The following is a 19,628-nucleotide window of genomic DNA, read 5'->3' as shown; positions in this document are numbered from 1 at the left end:
CGGGGGCACCGTCCCGGCCCCCCCCCCCCCCCCCCCCCCAATAGTTGGCAATCCAAAACAGTCCAGTGCAGCCTGAGCAGTGGGTGTTGCCTTCTGACACACTTCCGGTGATGTCAGGGGGTGTGGCCTATGCAAATAATTTATGCTAATGAGTTATGCTAATGAGCTCCTGCACCTCTTTTTCTACGAAATGACCCCTGAGTGTGCTCACCACTCCTTCCCCGTCAAGGAGGACCGTACGTAGCCGAGGCTGTTCTCAGTCCCTCTTCTACCATAGTCGGCTTTCCAAAAAGAATGCTGGGGGGTGGAAAGCAGTGCTTCCTCTAAGCCGTGGAGTCTTGTGAGCAAAAACTCTGTTTTCTGACCTACTGGCATTCAAGTTGTGAGCGAGCGATTTGGCCGCTGAGTGAATCAGTTTGTTCTGGAGCCCCCCTTCCTGGGCTAAGACAGAAAATGTGTGAGCCAGAGGCTAAAAAACGGTGACCGAGCTCGCACGAGCTCAGGTTAGAGGGAACACTGGTGGAAAGTGCCGTCAAGTAGAGAGTCCTCTCCGGAAGAACCAGAGTCCAGCTCGCCACTAGACTTGCTGTCCTCTTCTTTTTGCTCGTCCTCTGATTTTCCCAGCTAAACCTTTAAAAATTCTTTGGCTGCCCCCAAAAGTTCTTATAAGCTATGAAAAAGATGGGGAAAAGAGAAGTAGAGGCTGAAGGACTCTGAATTGTGCCTTGGAACACGATGAAAAGAGATGACTTGGGGGTATTGTCTGTAGACAGTGAAGGGGTAATAGTTATAGAAAAGAAAAAGTATTATTAATGATTGACTCAGTTTGTTTTATGTTTAAACGATGGGAAGATTTACTGTAACTAAGCTAATGAAGATCTCCTCTCTTGGGTTTTTAGGTAGTGGGGGTATCTTTTCTTTATCCTGTATATGCAGTCCCCCTTCCTGTTTTTCTGTGGTAGTTTTCTGTAGTTTGCAAAAATAATAAAAAATCCCCTCCGGGGGCTTATAAAAAAGAAAGAAAGAAAGTGCTGTCAAGTAGCAGCCGACTTGCATTGACCCCGCAGGGTCTTCAAGACCGACAGGGGTGGTTTGCCATTGCTTGCTTTCGTGGAGCAACCTGGACTTCCTTGCTGATCTCTGACCCCGATACTAGCCAGGGGCGACCCTGCTGAGGATGAGATCCCGGGCCGTCCAGGTGATGCCCCAGTGGGGCTCCTTGTGAGCTTTGCCGGTCCGTAGGTGTGGGGGAGGGTGGGCCACATGCTTGGGGCGAGAGGAACTAACCCCTGTGACAAGCCACCAACACGTACAGCTTCCAAACCGTGAGATTATAGCCAATATACTCCCTCTAAGCTGTGGAGTCTTGTGAGCAAAAATTCTACTTTATGAGTTAATGGCATTAAAGTCGTGAGCGAGCGATTTGGCTGCTGCATAAATCAGTCTGCTCCGGAGCCACATCCTTCCTGAGCGAAGACAAATACGTGGGAGCCGGAGGCGGAAAGACTGTGAGCTAGCTCACACTCACTCAGCTTAGAGGGAACACTGATTATTACGCTGTCTTCTTGGCTGCTCCTGGAATGCTAGATCTAGGACTCTTCGTGCGTGTGTTTAGGAGTGGGGCCATGGTCCAGTGGTGGAGCACTAGAGATGTAAAATTCCTTGCATTGGAGAGTTCCGGGAAAAAACGGAAATTTTCGGAAAAATTGAAAAATGCTACATTAGCACTTCTTTGTTCTTTTCCAGACTGAAAGTCATTCTGTTACTTTAGGAACATAAAATATGGCTATGAGCATTTTTACTTGGCATGGAATTATCACAACTAGCATATTAAAAATATTGTGTATCCAAACAATTATTACAAACGGAATACCCACCCACATGCAAAAACAAAACTGGAACCTTTTTCTTTTCTTGCGACAATAGCACCTCCTAAAGGAAGAAATGCATCTTGTTCTTGCATTGGAGAGTCCAGTTTGTAACCTAGGACTTGCTTGTCCTCGGTGCACAGAAATTAGATCAATTTGATACCATTCGTATTTTTTAGAAGTGATTTGGAAACTATTTGAACATCGTGTCTTAAAATATTTTATTCATCGTGTTAAAATAAAATGTTCCGTAATCAATTTTTTTCCCTTTTTTCCCCATTTTTTGGGGGGAAAACGGAGAAAAAACCCGTTTTTTCCTCTGAATTTTTCCGTTTTTCCCCTGGGCCTTCACATCTCTACAGAGCACCTGCTTGACAGGCAGAATGTGCCAGGTTCGATTCCTAGCATCTCCCATTAAAAGGCTCAGGTGATGTGAAAGGCCTTCCTCTACCTGGAGAGCTGGTGCTGGATAGAGGCGATGAGTCTGATCGAGAGAGATGCAAGATAAAGAAACTTTTTGTTTTCCGGAGGTGGGGGGAGAGATGTCTGTCTTTTCCGTGTCAAGGGTTGGTTGGGAGTGAAGGAAAGACGTTCTGTGCTGGGGGGCAGAGCGGAGAATCCAAAATTATTTAATTTTGGGGAAAATTCTTGCAGATCAAGCAAATGATGGAAGCGGCGACCCGGCAGATTGAGGAGAGGAAGAAACAGCTGAGCTTCATCAGTCCTCCTGCGCCTCAGGTACGGCCTCCCTTCCGGAGCCCATGGCCCCGTTCCAGGTTGCCTCCCCCTTGGGCTCTGTGGGGCAGAAGTACAGCCGAGGCTGAGTCTCAAACAAGGGAAAGCTCGGCTGAACTAGGTGGATCCAAAGCAGCATTTCCGTGGGTGCCAGGACCAATGCTCCCTCTGAGCTGTGGAGTCTTGTGAGCAAAAATCCTACTTTGTGAGCTACCGGCATTAAAGTTGTGAGCGAGCGGTTTGGCTGCTGCAGAAACTGGTTTGCTCTGGAGCCACATCCTTCCTGAAGCCCTGGAGAGTAGGCAATACTGACCTTGATGGACCGATGGTCTAATTCAGTATAAGGAAGAAAACGCTACGGAAAAACCATCAACGATATGAATGTATTCTGTACTACAATGAAAACAAATTTATTAAGCAATAGTCTGTTGCATATTTCTGTTCCACACGAGTGCGTTAATTCTCTATTGAGGTTGGTGGTCACAGCCCAACAGTTACTGATATTAATGTTCGTATGCTCCCAGACACCACGACAATAATAGCTCATTAACATGATACAGTACGTACATATGGAACTTGTACTGCGCCCTCAGATGACATCCAGAAAGTGTCCATAGACCTCCCGTGACAAAACGATGTCACTGATATAAGGTGAGATATCCCATGTGGCCACGTGCAGCCGGGAGGTGTAAAATACCAAGGTGCAACATACTGCTGCATGATCAATTTCCTTCTATTTCAGTAAATACATTCATATTGTCAATGGTTTTTCCTTAGTGTTTCCTTCCTTCTTGCATACTGTACGCTGAGGTTCCCTGTTTATCTTCTCTCATTCAGTTTAAGGCAGCCACGTAGCCGCCCAGTGCTCATCAGGCCCTCATTTAAATAAAATCAGTAGTTGAAACAGCTCACGACTTTACAGAAACATAAATAAAATCCACCTCACTGGCTTTGGCAGTTTTATCCTGCTGATCCTCTAAAGAGCTCGGGATGAGGTACACGGCCATGCATTCGTTCATCTCATCATCTCGACGACCCTGTGAAGTAGACTGGCCTGGCCTCACCTGTGTGCCAGTGGTCTCTCTAAGCTGTGGAGTCTTGTGAGCAAAAATTCTACTTTGTAAGCGACGGGCATTAAAGTTGTGAGCAAGCGATTGGGCCACTGCATGAATTAGCTTGCTCTGGGGCCCTCCTTCCTGAGCTAGGACAAAAAAATGTGTGAGCCGGAGGCTAAAGAACTGTGAGCTAGCTCACACTAACTCGGCTTAGAGGGAACACTGCTGTGGGCTAAGCCGAGAATCTGCACTGAGGGCTCCAAAGTCCTGTTTCCTTGTTCTGGGCCTCCTGTCCTCGAATCTCGTCCTGTCCGCTTCTTACTCCCCGCCCTTTCGAGGCCTACTTCCGCCTTTCCTTTTCAGTGTCCTACTCCGGACCTAACCAGAGGCCCTGGAGCCTGCGGGCCGATGACCTGAATGTCCCTTTTCCTCCCCATAGCCGAAAGCTCCAGCGGCGTCCCAGCCGGAGCGCCTCCCCATCGGCAACACCATCCAGCCCTCTCAGGCGGCCACCTTCATGAACGACGCCATCGAGAAAGCCAGGAAAGCGGCTGAGCTGCAGGCCCGGATCCAGGCGCAGCTGGCCTTGAAACCCGGCCTCATCGGCAACGCCAACATGGTGGGCCTGGCCAACCTGCACGCCATGGGCATCGCCCCACCGTGAGTACGAGGGAGCCGCTGAAGGGCGTTCGGTGGCAGGCATGAGCCGATGGAGGTTCACAGGGTCTCGGCAGTCAGAAATGGGTCTCGTGGGTCTAAATGGGGTCATTGTGAAAAGGGGCGGTCTCCTCCGTAGGGTGAGCCAGTGGTTTGCGACAGTTTTGGGCACGGGGGCTTCTGGGAAAGCAAAGGCGTGGGCTGTCCTGCATGCATTGACCCCTGGCCTGGGGGGAGGGCGACTGTGTTAAGAGTGAGCCCTGGCTGTCTGCAGCTCACCTGTCAGGAACTCATGCTGAGGGCTCAAGAAGAGCCCTGCTGGGTCAGACCAGTGAGGGTCCATCTAGTCCAGCCTCCTGTCTCACACAGAGGCCTCAACCAGTTCCTCTGGAGGGACAACAGACAGGGCAGAGAGGCCGAGGCTTTCCCCTGCGTAGAACATCAGAGGAGCCCTGCTGGGTCAGACCTGTGAGGGTCCATCTAGTCCAGCCTCCTGTCTCACACAGAGGCCTCAACCAGTTCCTCTGGAGGGACAACAGACAGGGCAGAGAGGCCGAGGCTTTCCCCTGCGTAGAACATCAGAGGAGCCCTGCTGGGTCAGACCTGTGAGGGTCCATCTAGTCCAGCCTCCTGTCTCACACAGAGGCCTCAACCAGTTCCTCTGGAGGGACAACAGACAGGGCAGAGAGGCCGAGGCTTTCCCCTGCGTAGAACATCAGAGGAGCCCTGCTGGGTCAGACCTGTGAGGGTCCATCTAGTCCAGCCTCCTGTCTCACACAGAGGCCTCAACCAGTTCCTCTGGAGGGACAACAGACAGGGCAGAGAGGCCGAGGCTTTCCCCTGCGTAGAACATCAGAGGAGCCCTGCTGGGTCAGACCTGTGAGGGTCCATCTAGTCCAGCCTCCTGTCTCACACAGAGGCCTCAACCAGTTCCTCTGGAGGGACAACAGACAGGGCAGAGAGGCCGAGGCTTTCCCCTGCGTAGAACATCAGAGGAGCCCTGCTGGGTCAGACCTGTGAGGGTCCATCTAGTCCAGCCTCCTGTCTCACACAGAGGCCTCAACCAGTTCCTCTGGAGGGACAACAGACAGGGCAGAGAGGCCGAGGCTTTCCCCTGCGTAGAACATCAGAGGAGCCCTGCTGGGTCAGACCTGTGAGGGTCCATCTAGTCCAGCCTCCTGTCTCACACAGAGGCCTCAACCAGTTCCTCTGGAGGGACAACAGACAGGGCAGAGAGGCCGAGGCTTTCCCCTGCGTAGAACATCAGAGGAGCCCTGCTGGGTCAGACCAGGGAGGGTCCATCTAGTACAGCATCCTGTGTCACACAGGGGCCAACCAGTTCCTCTGGAGAGCCAACGACAGGGCAGAGAGGCCAGGTGCCACCAGGAGGTCCACCATAAGAACGTAAGAGAAGCCATGCTGGATCAGGCCAATGGCCCCTCCAGTCCAACAGTCTGTGCCACACAGTGGCCAAAACCCAGGGACCATCAGGAGGTCCACCAGCAGGATCAGGACTCCAAAAACCCTCCCACTAAAGAATACATTACTGCCCCAGACAGTGTTTTCCATCTATACCTTGTAGGCAGTTAATAGCTGCTGATGGACCTCTGCTCCATACGTTTATCCAATCCTGTGTTGAAGCTGTCTGCTTGTAGCCACCGCCACCACTTCCTGCAGCAGTGAATTCCATGTGTTGATTACTCTTTGGGTGAAGAAGTAAACTTTCTGCCTGCCCTTGACTGACTTCCAGTAGCCAGAGAGCTCGCGGGATTGGTCAATGAAAAATAAACAATAGCCACCATGGTGTAATTACAAAAAGTCAATTTAATTTTTCTAGTGTTTGATAAATATTAATACATTTCTATGAAATCACACGGACAGACATATCCCTCACAATAAGAATAACCCAACGACATAATCATCTTCTCTATTGCAGGAGACTGCCTGGTATACTCTTCATGTCAAGTGTCATCCAGTGCAAATAAAGTGCTGTTGCCGATAAAATGTTTTTCGGTTTTTTTGGTTAAGAAGAGAATTCGTAAAGTCTACACGAATTCTGCTCTGAGGAAGCTTATTGAAACAGGTGTTTGAGCAAGGCTGTCTGTGGAATCGTTGACTTCTCGCGCTACTTGGATACAAGAATAAGAAAGACACTAAGAACATTGTGTTGGCTGTGGCATTTTGTTTGCATCGGATGGCCCTTGAGGTGAAGAGGACCAGGCAGTCTCCTGCAATAGAGAAGAGGATTATGTCCTGGGATTATTCTTATTGTGAAGGACGTGTATGTCCATGTGATTTCACAGAAATGTATTAATACTTATCAAACACGGGAAGAATTGGATGGACTTTTCATAATTACATCACAGTTGTTACAGTTTGGTGTGGTGGTGAAGTGCACGGACTCTAATCTGGGAGAACCGGGGTTGATTCCCCACTCCTCTGCATGCAGCTGCTGGATGACCTTGGACAAGCCGTAGTTCTGACAAGAGCTGTCCTTGAAAAAGAGCCATTTCTGTCAGAGGTCTCTCAGCCCCACCTACCTCCCAGGGTGTTTGTTGTCTAATCTGGGAGAACCGGGTTTGATTCCCCACTCCTCCACTTGTACCTGGCTGGATGGCCTTGGGCAAGCCATAGTTCTGTCAGAGCTGTCCTTGAAAAAGAGCAGTTTCTTTCAGAGCTCTCTCAGCCCCACCTACCTCACAGGGTGCCTGTTGTGGGGAGGGGGATGGAAAGGAGTTTGTAAGCCGCTCTGAGACTCTGAGTGAAGGGCGGGGTATAAATCCAATCTCTTCTTTCTCCTCTTCCTCCTCCTCCTCCTCCTCCTTTTTCATTTGCCATTGACTGACGGCTGGAGAGCCACAAGGTGCGCCTTCATCTGTTACTGCTGGACTTATTAAACTTTTTTTTGGGGGGGGGTGGAGGCTGGTGGATGATACGGAGACAGAAATGGCCTTTGTAGTAAGGGGATGCTGCCGTCCTAGGTGTCTTCGCCTGGATCTGACTGTGTTTCTGAAGTGTATTCAGTGGGTTTACAAACGGGTGGTGCTCTTTGGGGGTGTCTTGGCCCAGGAAAGTGGAGCTCAAAGACCAGACCAAGCCCACCCCCCTGATCCTGGATGAGCAGGGCCGCACCGTCGACGCCACCGGCAAGGAGATTGAGTTGACCCACCGCATGCCGACGCTGAAGGCGAACATCCGGGCCGTGAAGAGGGAGCAGTTCAAGCAGCAGCTGAAAGAGAAGCCGTCCGAGGACATGGAGTCCAACACGTACTTCGACCACCGGGTCTCCATCACCCCGGCCCAGCGGCCGAAGCGGACCTTCAAGTTCCACGAAAAGGGCAAGTTCGAAAAAATCGCCCAGAGGTTGCGGACAAAGGTAATGCGCTTCTCAGGCAGTGGCGGCTCGGGGAAACCCGCCCCCCTTCCCCAGGGTGGGGACAGGGGGAGGGGGGCACGAACCTCCGGTTTAAGGGTGCCCGAGAGGTGCTTTTCAGGACGCACTCCTCCTTATCCAAAAGCCCTCCCACAAAACCTCTTTGAGACAGCCTTGGAAGAAGCAGCCGTCTTCCGGTTTGAAAAACGTTTCCCTCCTGTGGGTGGCGGATGCGTGTTCTGACTCGCCACAGGCAAATGGCTGTTCCCACATCTGCTGCTGGGGAGGGAAGCTGGGCCTGATCCGGTCTCAGTCGCCTCCGGAGAGGCAGCGTTGGATTCTGGCTTTGACCGCTAGCCGCCCCCTGCCTCAAATTTATTTATTCACTTCATTGATGCCCTGCCTTTTTCCTCAGTGGTTCCCCAGTGCTCCCTCTAAGCTGTGGAGTCTTGTGAGGAAAAATTCCACTTTGTGAGCTACCGGCATTGAAGTTGTGCGCGGGCGATTTGGCTGCTGCATAAACTGGTTTGCTCTGGAGCCGTCCTTCCTGAGCTAAAATGTGTGAGCCGGAGGCTTAAAAACTGTGAGCTACCTCACACTGACTCAGCTTAGAGGGAACACTGGTCCCCAAAACAATTTAGCTTTGTTTTATCCTCATAACAACCCTTTGAGCCTCTGTGACAGAGTGGGGGGGTTTGAACACGTGCCCCCCAATCCCGAAGCATCCCCCCCCCATCCCCCACTGGCGGCTTGCTTTTTACAAGACGTCAGACGCCTTGTGCACGTTTCTGAAACTACCGCTGTTTGTTGTAGTGGTCAAGTGTGAGAACTCTAATCTGGAGAACCAGGTTTGATTCCCCACTCCTCTGTGTGCACTTGCTGGATGACCTTGGGCAAGCCATAGTTCTTTCAGAGCTGTCCTTGAAAGGGCAGTCCTTAAAAGAGCTCTCTCAGCCCCACCGCCCTCACAGGGTCTCTGTTGTGGGGAGGGGAAGGGAAAGGAGTTTGTAAGCCACTCTGAGACTCTGAGTGAAGGGCAGGGTATAAATCCAACTCTCCTCCAGTTTGGTGTAGTGGTTAAGTGCGCGGACTCTAATCTGGAAGAACCGGGTTTGATTCCCCACTCCTCCACTCGCGGCGTTTTGTGTGACCTTGGGCAAGCCATAATTCTGGCACAGCTGTTCTCTCAAGGGCAATCCTCGAAAGAGCTCCTTCAGCCCCGCCTACCTCACAGGGTGTCTGTTGTGGGGAGGGGGAAGGGAAAGGAGTCTGTAAGCCGCTCTGAGACTCCCGAGTGAATGGCCAAGGGTAGAAATCCAGTATCTTCTTCTTGCTAGGCCCAGCTGGAGAAACTCCAGGCCGAGATCTCTCAAGCGGCCAAGAAGACGGGGATCCACACCTCGACCAAGCTGGCCTTGATCACTCCCAAGAAGGAGCTGAAGGAGGGAGACGTCCCGGAGGTGGAGTGGTGGGACTCCTACATCATGCCCAACGGCCTGGACATGTACGTTCCTGTCACCTTTCCAAGGCACTGAGGGGGGGGGGGGGGGGGGGAGGCGGGGTACGATTTGAGGACGACGGAGCCGTCTTCGTTCTGAATCCGGCTGGAGCAAGCGGGTGCTGCCGATGCTGATAAGGGGAACCGGCCTGCGAACATTTTCCCTCTCTGAGGCCGGAATTCTCGTGGGGGGAGGGAAGCAGGGGGGGGGATCATGGAATTTATTTATTTATTTATTTGATTTATACCCCACCCCCCGCCAAGGCAGGCTCAGGGAGGCTTACATAAAATTCATATATAAATGCAGTCAAAAACATCCATAAAACATCCATAAGCAATACGTATCCATTTCCGAAAGTGCCGGAAGCAGTTAAAGCGCAAGAGCAGAGATTCCTAAATCCAACCGTACCACTGCTTAAGTGATAGTCCTGGTGGTAGTCTCAAATCGGCTCAGTTAGATCCAGGGGTCATTTCGTAGAAAAAGAGGTGCAGGAGCTCATTAGCATAACTCATTAGCATAACTTATTTGCATATGCCACACCCCCTGACATCACCGGAAGTGTGTCAGAAGGCAACGCCCACTGCTCAGGTGTTTTGGATTGCTATAGCTATGGGGGGGTGGGGCGTGGAGATCTGTCCTCGCAGAGGAGGGAGAGCTTGTACCTGAAGGCAGGCTAGGGGAGGGCTCTGCAACTTACCTGGCTGCTTCTTGCTCCTCGTGGCCCAACTGAGGGCTGCTGGGAGCAGGGGGTGGGGCTTGTTGCATGTGCCCGCCCCCTGGGCTCCTTACTGCTGGAGTTCCGCTCCTGTGCGCTCCCGCAGGAAATGACCCCTGGTTAGATCAACTGATTTATGCGGCGAGATAGACTGAAGAGGCAGAGCACAGGGTCACTCGGTGTTTAAGGCGTCTCCTTAATCGAAAGCCTGGTGGAAGAGCTCCATCTTGCAGGCCTTGCGGAACTGTAAAAGGTCCCGGAGGGCCCTGATCTCCTCCGGGAGCTCATTCCACCAATATGGAGCCACCACCAAGAAGGCCCTGGTTATCGCCAGTCTAGCATCTTTGGGGCCTGGGAGGGCCAGCCGGTTTTGGGCCCCTGAGCACCGTGCTCTCTGGGGAACATATGGGGGGAAAGGCTGTCCCTCAGGTATGCCAGACCCTGACCATAAAGGGCTTTAAAGGTCAAAACCAGCACCTTGAAGCGAATCCGGTAAGCTATTGGCAGCCAGTGCAGTCCTCTGGCAAGGCTTCCAGAGGAAGCAAGGGAGCGGCTCTAGTCTAGGGCATCATGTTCTGTTCTCTCTCTTCTTTTTCAGAAAAGATGCAGATTCGTTTAAAAGAGAGGACTATTTTGGCATCACAAACCTGGTGGAGCACCCAGCACAGTTAAACCCTCCAGGTAAGATTCCGCTGTTCGGTTCCTTACCAGGGCAGTCTGGGGGCTGCGTGGAGGGCCCAGAGAGAGGGAGGGAGCCAGAGGCTCTGGTGGTGGTCGGGGGGGGGGGCGGGGACTCATTCTTATTTGTTTCTTTGTTTCTTTTGACTTTTTGACTTCCCTTCCCTGCTTGTGCGGGGCTCAGGGCAGTTCACAAAAATTTAATTCAGCACAGCGTGAAATAAGTTAAAACCATAAAAACTTGATATTTAAAACATTCAAATAGAGAAAATCATAGGGTTACAAATTCCGAGATCTCCGGAATCTGTACTCTTAAATCACTGGGAGATCGCTTCTTTCAGCCATTATAAGACCAAACTCACCTCACTACTGTTGACTGCAGCTGTAAAACATTAATAGCCAACTTTTGGGAAGCAGAAAGAACTCCGACACTGGAACAATGGTTCTTGAAGATATGGGATGTCATAGCAATGGGCAAGACAGCATCACAATTATTAGCTGCTGAAAACCACTCCAAAAAATTTAGTTTTTGTGGGGAAACGGTTTGCATTTTTTTCATATGTCACTTCAACAATTAATAATGGTAATGTTTTACCCGCTAAATATACAGACTTTCTGTTTTATTAGTTGGTTTGTTACATTGCTGTTGTAAGACTTATCTTGAATACAATGATTGATACATTGTACAAGTTATAAAGTTTATCGTTCTAATATTGTAAAATTTGAAAATCTTGAAATAAAAATAAAGAAGATAAGATGAAGAGATTGGATTTATACCCCACCCTTCACTACCCAAGGGAGTCTCAGAGCGGCTTACAAACTCCTTTCCCTTCCCCTCCCCACAACGGATACCCTGTGAGGTAGGCGGGGCCGAGAGAGCTCTGACAGAAACTGCTCTTTTTCAAGAACAGCTCTGACAGAACCATGGCTTGCCCAAGGTCATCCAGCAGGTGCAAGTGGAGGAGTGGGGGAATCAAACCCGGTTCTCCCAGATTAGAGTCTGCACCCTTAACCACGACACCAAGCTGGCTTACAAACTCCTTTTCCTTCCCATCCCCACAACAGACACCCTGTGAAAACCATAGAGTTTTCCCTCGGATGACCGTGGCCCCGCCTCCAGCGTGCCCGGCGTGGTCACGTCACTTCCGGGTGACGTGCATGTGGGGGTGGAGTTCCCCCCGGGGCCCGATCCGCCCTCTGGGACGGGAGTTTCCCCATCCCCCGGGGAGACTTGGCAAGCCTATCACAGAGTAGAATTTTTCCTCACAAGACTCCACAGCTCAGAGGGAGCGTTGGTCCTGACACAGAGCCTGTTTCCTGAAGTAAGCAGGTCTCAATAAACTATCCCTCCTTAAGTGTGGTTGTGGGGAGTGCTTTAACTGAGGGGACCTGACAGTCAGTGGGGGAGAGATCAGTGCAGGGATTCAGAATCCGGATCACCTTGACGGCTGTTCTCACCGGGAGCGGCTCCTGTTTTTCTCATTCCAGTGGATAGCGACACGCCGGTGACCTTAGGAGTGTACCTCACCAAGAAAGAACAGAAGAAATTGCGGCGTCAGACCCGGCGGGAAGCCCAGAAGGAACTCCAGGAGAAAGTGAGGCTGGGCCTCATGCCCCCTCCGGAACCCAAAGGTTAGAGGAGCTCTGCGGCACGCCGGCCACACAAGAGCGGCGGCTGGCTTTTGGTTTGTTTCAAACAGGGCTGTTTTGGGGCAGGAACGCACAGGAGCGGAGTTCCGTCTGGCTTCAGAGTTGGCCACGCCCACTACAGCCAAAACCTGGAGAGTGACCCCCCCCCCAGTGCCCCCGAGGTGGGCGGGCGGGGGGGGGGTCCCTGGAAGGATTGGGGAGGCATTTAAATGCCTCCCCGTGCCTTCCTTGGCCTGTCCAATGGCCGGCTTGCCAAGGGAAGGCTGTCTTTCGGCTCTGCTCCTGCAGAGTGCAGGGGGTTGGACTAGATGACCTGCAAGGTCCCTTCCAACTTTAACGTTCTATGATTCTAAGACCTGGGGTATGGCCTAATATGCTAATGAGCTGCACAGTCTGGGTGAGGCCTAATATGTCAATGCGTTTCTGCTGTTGGGTGTGGCCTATTATGCTATTGAATTCCTGGTGGACTTTTTCTACACACAAAAAAAAGCCCTGGTTTCAAATATTTATTCCCTGCTTTTTCCTCTTGGCTTAAGATATCACTCCCCCCCTCTCCTCATGGGTGCTCTGTTGTCATTCCTCCCTTGCAGTACGGATCTCCAACCTGATGCGTGTTCTGGGAACGGAAGCCGTTCAGGACCCGACCAAGGTGGAAGCCCACGTCCGAGCCCAGATGGCAAAGAGGCAGAAGTAGGCATGCCGGCGCGGGTTTACCGCTTCTCAGACTTTTTAATGAGCTGCCTCCGGGTTCCAGCTGCTCTGGGGCTGTGGTTGGCTTTTTCCTTTCAGTCGCACGGGGGGTATCCTGCCGCTCCTCTGGGATTCAGAGGGAAGGTGGTGGGGTGTGACCGTCAGCACCACTGGCTGACCTCGGGCAGCCGCCGTGTCTCCGGGTGGGAGACGCAGGGAAACTAAGGCAGGACAAGGCTGCGGATAGGATGTTGGTAGAGCTGGCTCCTCTTAGGAGAGAGTGAGATTAAAAAAATAACAGAAAACAACTAACAGTTTGGGGGTTTTTTTAAATAAGGGAGGAGGAGAGGAGGAGATTGGATTCGTACCCTGCCCTTCTGGTGCTTGATTATTTATTTATTTAATTCTGGTTTTATCCCTCCCTCCCCGGAAGCAGGTGACAAATCAAAAAGTAACAATATAATCATATAGTTAAAAAACCCACGTATTTCTCATAAAACCCGATCAGTCACAAAACCGGGTAGAGTCGCCTCGACAGCGATGTTCAGTTAAGGCTGGATCCATTCGGCCAGCATTGTCAGCAGGGGAGGCCGAGATAGGATTTGGATGTCTGCCGCCTCCTCCGAAGGGCTGGCGGAAGAGCTCTGTCTTGCAGGCCCCGTGGAATCGTAACACATCCTGGGGATATATTCTTAAATCAGCCAATCAGGAGCCTTGCTGGCCAAGAGCCCCGCCTGCCTTGCCCACTTTCCAAAACCAGTTGGCGGTCATGCCATGGGGCACGGTGTCGGGGACCCCTGCTCAAGGCGGGTTTTGTGGTGCCAGTCGAATACCATCAGCAGGACGGGACATCCAGTGACCAGTGCAATATCTGAAGACAGTCAGCTGCATAACCCAGAGCGGAAATAAAGCTTAAGCATTTAAACACGACACGTCCAGTGGTGCAGAAACGACATCTCCCCCTCCCTCCCTCCCCACAGGGCTCACGAAGAGGCCAACGCGGCACGGAAGCTCACTGTGGCCCAGAGGAAAGCGAAGCAAGTGAAGAAGCTGAAGGAAGACCTCTCTCAGGGGGTCCACATAACTGTCTATAGGTGAGTGTCTCCCCACCCCAGGCCAACGCCATCTCCCCACGTGGCCAGTTTGGTGTGGTGGTTAAGTGCGCGGACTCTAACCTGGGAGAACCGGGTTTGATCCCCCACTCCTCCACTTGCACCTGCTGGATGACCTTGGGCAAGCCATGGTTCTGTCAGAGCTGTTCTTGAAAAAGAGCCGTTTCTGTCAGAGCTCCCTCAGCCCTACCTGCCTCACAGGGTGTCCGTTGTGGGGAGGGGAAGGGAAAGGAGTTTGTAAGCCGCTCTGAGACACCTTTGGGTAGTGAAAAACAGGGTATAGATCCAATCTCCTCTACTTTTTCTTCTTCTTCTCATCGTGTTCCTGAGTGCCTGTCTTTTGCCACCCCCAGGGTCCGAAACCTAAGCAATCCTGCCAAGAAATTCAAGATTGAAGCCAATGCCGGTCAGCTGTACCTCACGGGTGTCGTCGTTCTACACAAAGACGTTAACGTGGTGGTGGTAGAAGGAGGTGAGGGAGCCGTGCGTGTGCGCGTGAGAGAGAGGAGAGTGGGTCGGGTTGGCTTTTTCGCCCTTAGGAGTGCTTATCTCTGTGTGTACCATTTTCAGGAATTTTGAAAACCCCAGGGAAAAACATGTCTTCTCCTTCCTCCAAGCTGAAATGGGGGGGGGGGGATTCATTACATACAATATTATTTATTATTTATCTGTTTATAACATTTTAATGCCACCTTTCCGCCCAGCTTATTGTCCCAAAGGTTGGGGAACCATCAGAAACATTCAAACAAGCTTTAAATAATTGGATTTTTTTTTTTTTGCTGTTTAATTAGCCCATCAACATACAGAGAAATATCAGCAAGGGGACAGTCCCTGCCTCTGAGGAGCTTACAGTAGAAACTGATTTCTTTTATGTCCTGGCCTTTACTAACTCTGGTTGTGTTTTCTGGGAAGAGCCCTGTAAAACCACGTAATGAGGTATCTCAGACGTTACTTTAGAATTAAAACGGCTCCCTTCCCTTCTCCCTCCCTCCCCTCCCCACCCCACCCCCCCAGGACTGAAAGCACAGAAGAAATTCAAGCGGCTGATGCTGCATCGAATAAAATGGGATGAGCAGACATCGAATACAAAGGGCGATGGTAAGCAAATGGGCCTGGCCAGACCAGCAGCACCTCTCGGGCTTACCCTGCAGAGGAGGGTCCCTTTTCTTTTGCCAGGAGTGTCCCTGGCTTTTGATGGAGTCGTTTGTGTAGCACTCATGGCGGCACTACGCAGTTCACCTCAGAGGGTCGGCTTTGGCACTTCAGTTCGTATTCGCGGGCTTTGTGGCATCCTCGCTTATTGGGGAGACAGTTTTACCTTTAAAACACTCTCTGTGTACATAAACTTGGTAGATTTCCGCTGCCACCAGGAATTAAAAATTCCAAATCTCTCTTTTTTGGTAGAATGACCCAGGGTCTGGGCACTTCAGAGGACTATGTGGCCCTGAGGAAGGACTTTTCTGTCAGAGTGGAGTTTAGGGAGTTTGAGAGACTGTTTGTGAAACCAAGCTTTGCCAGTTATAGTTACAAGTTCCTTTCATCAGCTACCACCAGGAATTAAAAATTCCAAATCTCTCTCTTTTTGTAGAATGCCCTAGGGTCTGGGCTCAGAGGACTATGTGGCCCTGAGGAAGGACTGTACTGATTGCTGGGATAAGTTTAAACAAAAAAAATGATTTATTTAATAAAGAACAAAATAGGTTTCTGGTTATTTTGAACTGTTGCTGATGAAAGGAACTTGTAACTATAACTGGCAAAGCTTGGTGCCACAAACAGTCTCTCAGACTCCCAAAACTCCACTCTGACAGGCGTAGACACTCGGTCTAATCTCTCTCTCTCTCATCTATATAGCCACATAGGCTGAACTCTTTGTCTTATTCACACAGAATAGACTAAAAAATTCCCATAGTCACATAGACTATGCTCTCTCTCCCAGCTTTACACACAGAATCCTCTCAAAGACCCCCTCCTCCCACACTCTCAGTCATCAGCCAATCACATCACACTTGTCTCCCTCTATCACTCTTCTTACAGTACTGCAGTCAAACTAAACATTTAAAGTAACACACACGCCAAAAATGGAATCATTACATCTGCCCACTAAATTTAGGTGGCTCCCTTCCAGAGAACCTTTATCTAAGGAGAATGTTGCCCTCGTGGGCGCCTGGAGTTTCCCCCTCAGCAGAGGGTTGGAGCCAGTTTGGTGTAGTGGTTAAGTGTGCGGACTCTAATCTGGGAGAACCGGGTTTGATTCCCCCACTCCTCCACTTGCACCTGCTGATGTGACCTTGGGCAAGCCATAGTTCTGATAAGAGCTGTCCTTGAAAAAGAGCCGTTTCTGTCAGAGCTCTCTCAGCCCCACCCACCTCACAGGGGGTGTCTGTTGTGAGGAGGGGAAGGGAAAGGAGTTTGTAAGCCACTCTGAGACTCCAAGTGAAGTATAAATCCAATCTTCTCCTCCTCCTCCTCCTCCTCCTCCTCCTCTTCTTCTTCTTCTTCTTCTTCTTCTTCCTCTTCTTCTTCTTCTTCCTCTTCTTCTTCTTCTTCCTCTTCTTCCTCTTCTTCCTCTTCTTCCTCTTCTTCCTCTTCTTCCTCTTCTTCCTCTTCTTCCTCTTCTTCCTCTTCTTCCTCTTCTTCCTCTTCTTCCTCTTCTTCCTCTTCTTCCTCTTCTTCCTCTTCTTCCTCTTCTTCCTCTTCTTCCTCTTCTTCCTCTTCTTCCTCTTCTTCCTCTTCTTCCTCTTCTTCCTCTTCTTCCTCTTCTTCCTCTTCTTCCTCTTCTTCCTCTTCTTCCTCTTCTTCCTCTTCTTCCTCTTCTTCCTCTTCTTCCTCTTCTTCCTCTTCTTCCTCTTCTTCCTCTTCTTCCTCTTCTTCCTCTTCTTCCTCTTCTTCCTCTTCTTCCTCTTCTTCCTCTTCTTCCTCTTCTTCCTCTTCTTCCTCTTCTTCCTCTTCTTCCTCTTCTTCCTCTTCTTCCTCTTCTTCCTCTTCTTCCTCTTCTTCCTCCTCCTCCTCCTCCTCCTCCTCCTCCTCCTCCCCCCCCTGCTGAAGGTGCAGAGATGCCTTCCCCGATGTGACACTCTCACCTGAAAGCCTCCTTGTGTTGGCGAAAGTGCCATTAGGGAAACCGATCCACGGGATCCATCCCAGACAAGACAGTTTTTATAGGCTGAAATCCTGAGAGAGAAGTCCTTCATCACGCGAAGTGTTCAGGGTAGATGGTTCCCAGCATTAATCCCGTGCTTTTGTTGTCGTTGTCAGATGATGACGAATCTGATGAGGAGTCTGTGAAGAAGACGAACAAATGTTCTCTGGTTTGGGAGGTAAGTCAGTTTTCTGAATCCAGTGTGGCTGTCTGGGCCATGTTGGGAACTCCAGAGAGGGACGGTTCCCCTGGAGGAAATGGCAGCTTGAGTACCATACAGTCTGGGCTCTGGCAAGTCCAGGGCTCTTTTTGCAGAAAAAGCCCAGCAGGAACTCATTAGCATAATAGGCCACACCCAACAGCAGGAACTCAGCCTATTGGGCCACACCCCTGATAGCACAGCTCATTAGCACATTAGGCCACACCCCCATGTTACCAGAAGTGTGGTCATCCAGCCACACCCACCTTTTGCTTCTTATTCTGTTTACTTTGTTGTCAAAACCCAGGGCCTTTTTTGGAGCAGGAACTCCTTTGCATGTTAGGCCACACACCCCTAACGTAGCCAATCCTAATGAGTTTCTGCTGTTGGGTGTGGCCTATTATGCTAATGAGTTCCTGCTGGGCGTGGCCAACTCGGGAGCCAGCCGGAACTCCGTTCCTGTGCGTTCCTGCCCCAAAATAGCCCTGGGCAAGTCACTCTTCTTGCTGCTGGTGGTGTGACCTTGGGTCAGTCACAAGATCTCTCAGAGCTGTTCTCTCAAGGGCAGTCCTCGAGAGAGCTCTCTCAGCCCCACCTACCTCACAGGGTGTCTGTTGTGGGGAGGGGAAGGGGAAGGGATCGTAAGCCGCTCTGAGACTCCTTTGGGTAGTGAAGGGCGGGGTACACATCCAATCTCGTCGTCGTCTTCTTGACTTTACCTTGCCTGTAAAATGGACGCAAGACCCCTTCCTTGTGTGGCATGGCCGGTTCTCATGGATTGAATTCCAGATGCTTCTTCGTTTAGGAGCTGTATCGAGCTCTTTTTGTGGTGCTGTAGGTTTTGCAGGGTGTGACCTGCCTGCTTTCAGGACGGCCTTTGAAGCCACAAGGGGCTCCCGGTTTGAATGACAGAAGTCAGTCAGTGAGAACTTTGATTCGTAGGGAGCTGCCCTTTCTCCTGCACAGTGTTTGTGTGGGGTGCAAGGGAGACAGCCCTGGGCGTTCAGGTCCATGTTTATGCTCTTTCTGCTTTGTTCTGTGTAGTGCTTTCTTATCCCACCCATCCTGAAAGGTGCTCATAGCGGCATCCTGTGTGCATGGCATAAAAATGTGCAGGCGCAACAACCCACAGGTGGTTCAGGGTGACAGTGACTCTGTCCAGAGATCCCAAGTTCTGGAGGTGGGAAGGTTTTCTCTCTTTGGTGTAGTGGTTAAGTGCGCGGACTCTAATCTGGGAGAACCGGGTTTGATTCCCCACTCCTCCTCCACTTGCACCTGCTGATGTGACCTTGGGTCAGTCACATCAGCTCTGGCACAGCCGTCCTTGAAAAAGAGCAGTTTCTGTCAGAGTTCTCTCAGCCCCACCCACCTCACAGGGTGTGTCTGTTGTGGGGAGGGGAAGGGAAAGGAGTTTGTAAGCTGCTCTGAGACTCCCTTGGGTAGTGAAGGGCGGGGTATAAATCCAATCTCTTCTTCTCTTCTTCTTCTTCTTCTTGCTCAGCTGTCAGCTTTCCCCACCCAAATATGACTTAGAGCAGTGTTGGCGAACCTTTTAGAGACCGCGCGCCCAAACTGCGACCCAAAACCCACTTATTTATCGCAAAGAGCCAACACGGCAATTTAACCTGAATACTGAGGTTTTACTTTAGAAAAAACAACTCATACATTGACTTAAGATGATCCAAACAAAGTAAGGAACGCATTCCCAAGGGCTTTCATTTACTTAAAATTATTTGGCAGAGAATTCAACCCTTTAATGATGGTCTGGGCCTGGCTGGGGCGATGGCACGTGTGCCCACAGAGAGGGCTCTGAGTGCCACCTCTGGCACCCATGCCACAGGTTCGCCACCACCGACTTAGACACTCCTAGGTCCAGATGAACTATTAACCCAGAAGCCAGAGTTGATGTCAGGGGTGTGGGTCAGTTTAGACGCACGCTTTAAGGAATCTGATGTGATTTGGAGATGCCCCAGCCAGTGTTCCCTCTAAGCTGAGTTAGTGTGAGCTAGCCCACAGTTTTTTAGCCTCCGGCTCACTTATCTTTGTCTCAGCTCAGGAAGGATGGCTCCAGAGCAAGCTAATCTATGCAGTAGCCAAATCGCTCGCTCACAGCTTTAATGCCAGTCGCTCACAAAGCACAATTTTTGCTCACAAGACTCCACAGCTTAGAGGGAACATTGGCCCCAGCGCCCTGGCGGACTGCCTGGGTCTCCAGTGCACTCTTCACACATCCCAAGAAACGGAAGCTGGGCCGGTGG

At 50.9% G+C, this 19,628-nt stretch overlaps 1 protein-coding gene across 1 annotated transcript in view; it reads left to right on the top strand.

Annotated features, from left to right (window-relative positions):
• The window catches only part of PRPF3 (pre-mRNA processing factor 3), a 34,307-nt gene that overhangs the window by 12,979 nt on the left and 1,700 nt on the right, over positions 1 to 19,628 (top strand). The window contains exons 5-15 of the mRNA XM_015410095.1: positions 2,523 to 2,606; positions 4,098 to 4,318; positions 7,385 to 7,691; positions 9,026 to 9,192; positions 10,501 to 10,583; positions 12,069 to 12,212; positions 12,821 to 12,920; positions 13,901 to 14,014; positions 14,386 to 14,504; positions 15,047 to 15,130; positions 17,288 to 17,349. Of these exons, the coding sequence (XP_015265581.1) occupies positions 2,523 to 2,606; positions 4,098 to 4,318; positions 7,385 to 7,691; positions 9,026 to 9,192; positions 10,501 to 10,583; positions 12,069 to 12,212; positions 12,821 to 12,920; positions 13,901 to 14,014; positions 14,386 to 14,504; positions 15,047 to 15,130; positions 17,288 to 17,349 (1,485 nt within the window). The remainder of the gene's footprint in view (positions 1 to 2,522; positions 2,607 to 4,097; positions 4,319 to 7,384; positions 7,692 to 9,025; positions 9,193 to 10,500; positions 10,584 to 12,068; positions 12,213 to 12,820; positions 12,921 to 13,900; positions 14,015 to 14,385; positions 14,505 to 15,046; positions 15,131 to 17,287; positions 17,350 to 19,628) is intronic.

This window comes from Gekko japonicus, unplaced genomic scaffold (genome assembly GCF_001447785.1).
Source record: "Gekko japonicus isolate JY-2015 unplaced genomic scaffold, Gekko_japonicus_V1.1 scaffold424, whole genome shotgun sequence".
In the NCBI taxonomy this organism is placed as follows: domain Eukaryota; kingdom Metazoa; phylum Chordata; class Lepidosauria; order Squamata; family Gekkonidae; genus Gekko; species Gekko japonicus.
This window is presented reverse-complemented; position numbering and strand designations above follow the sequence as displayed.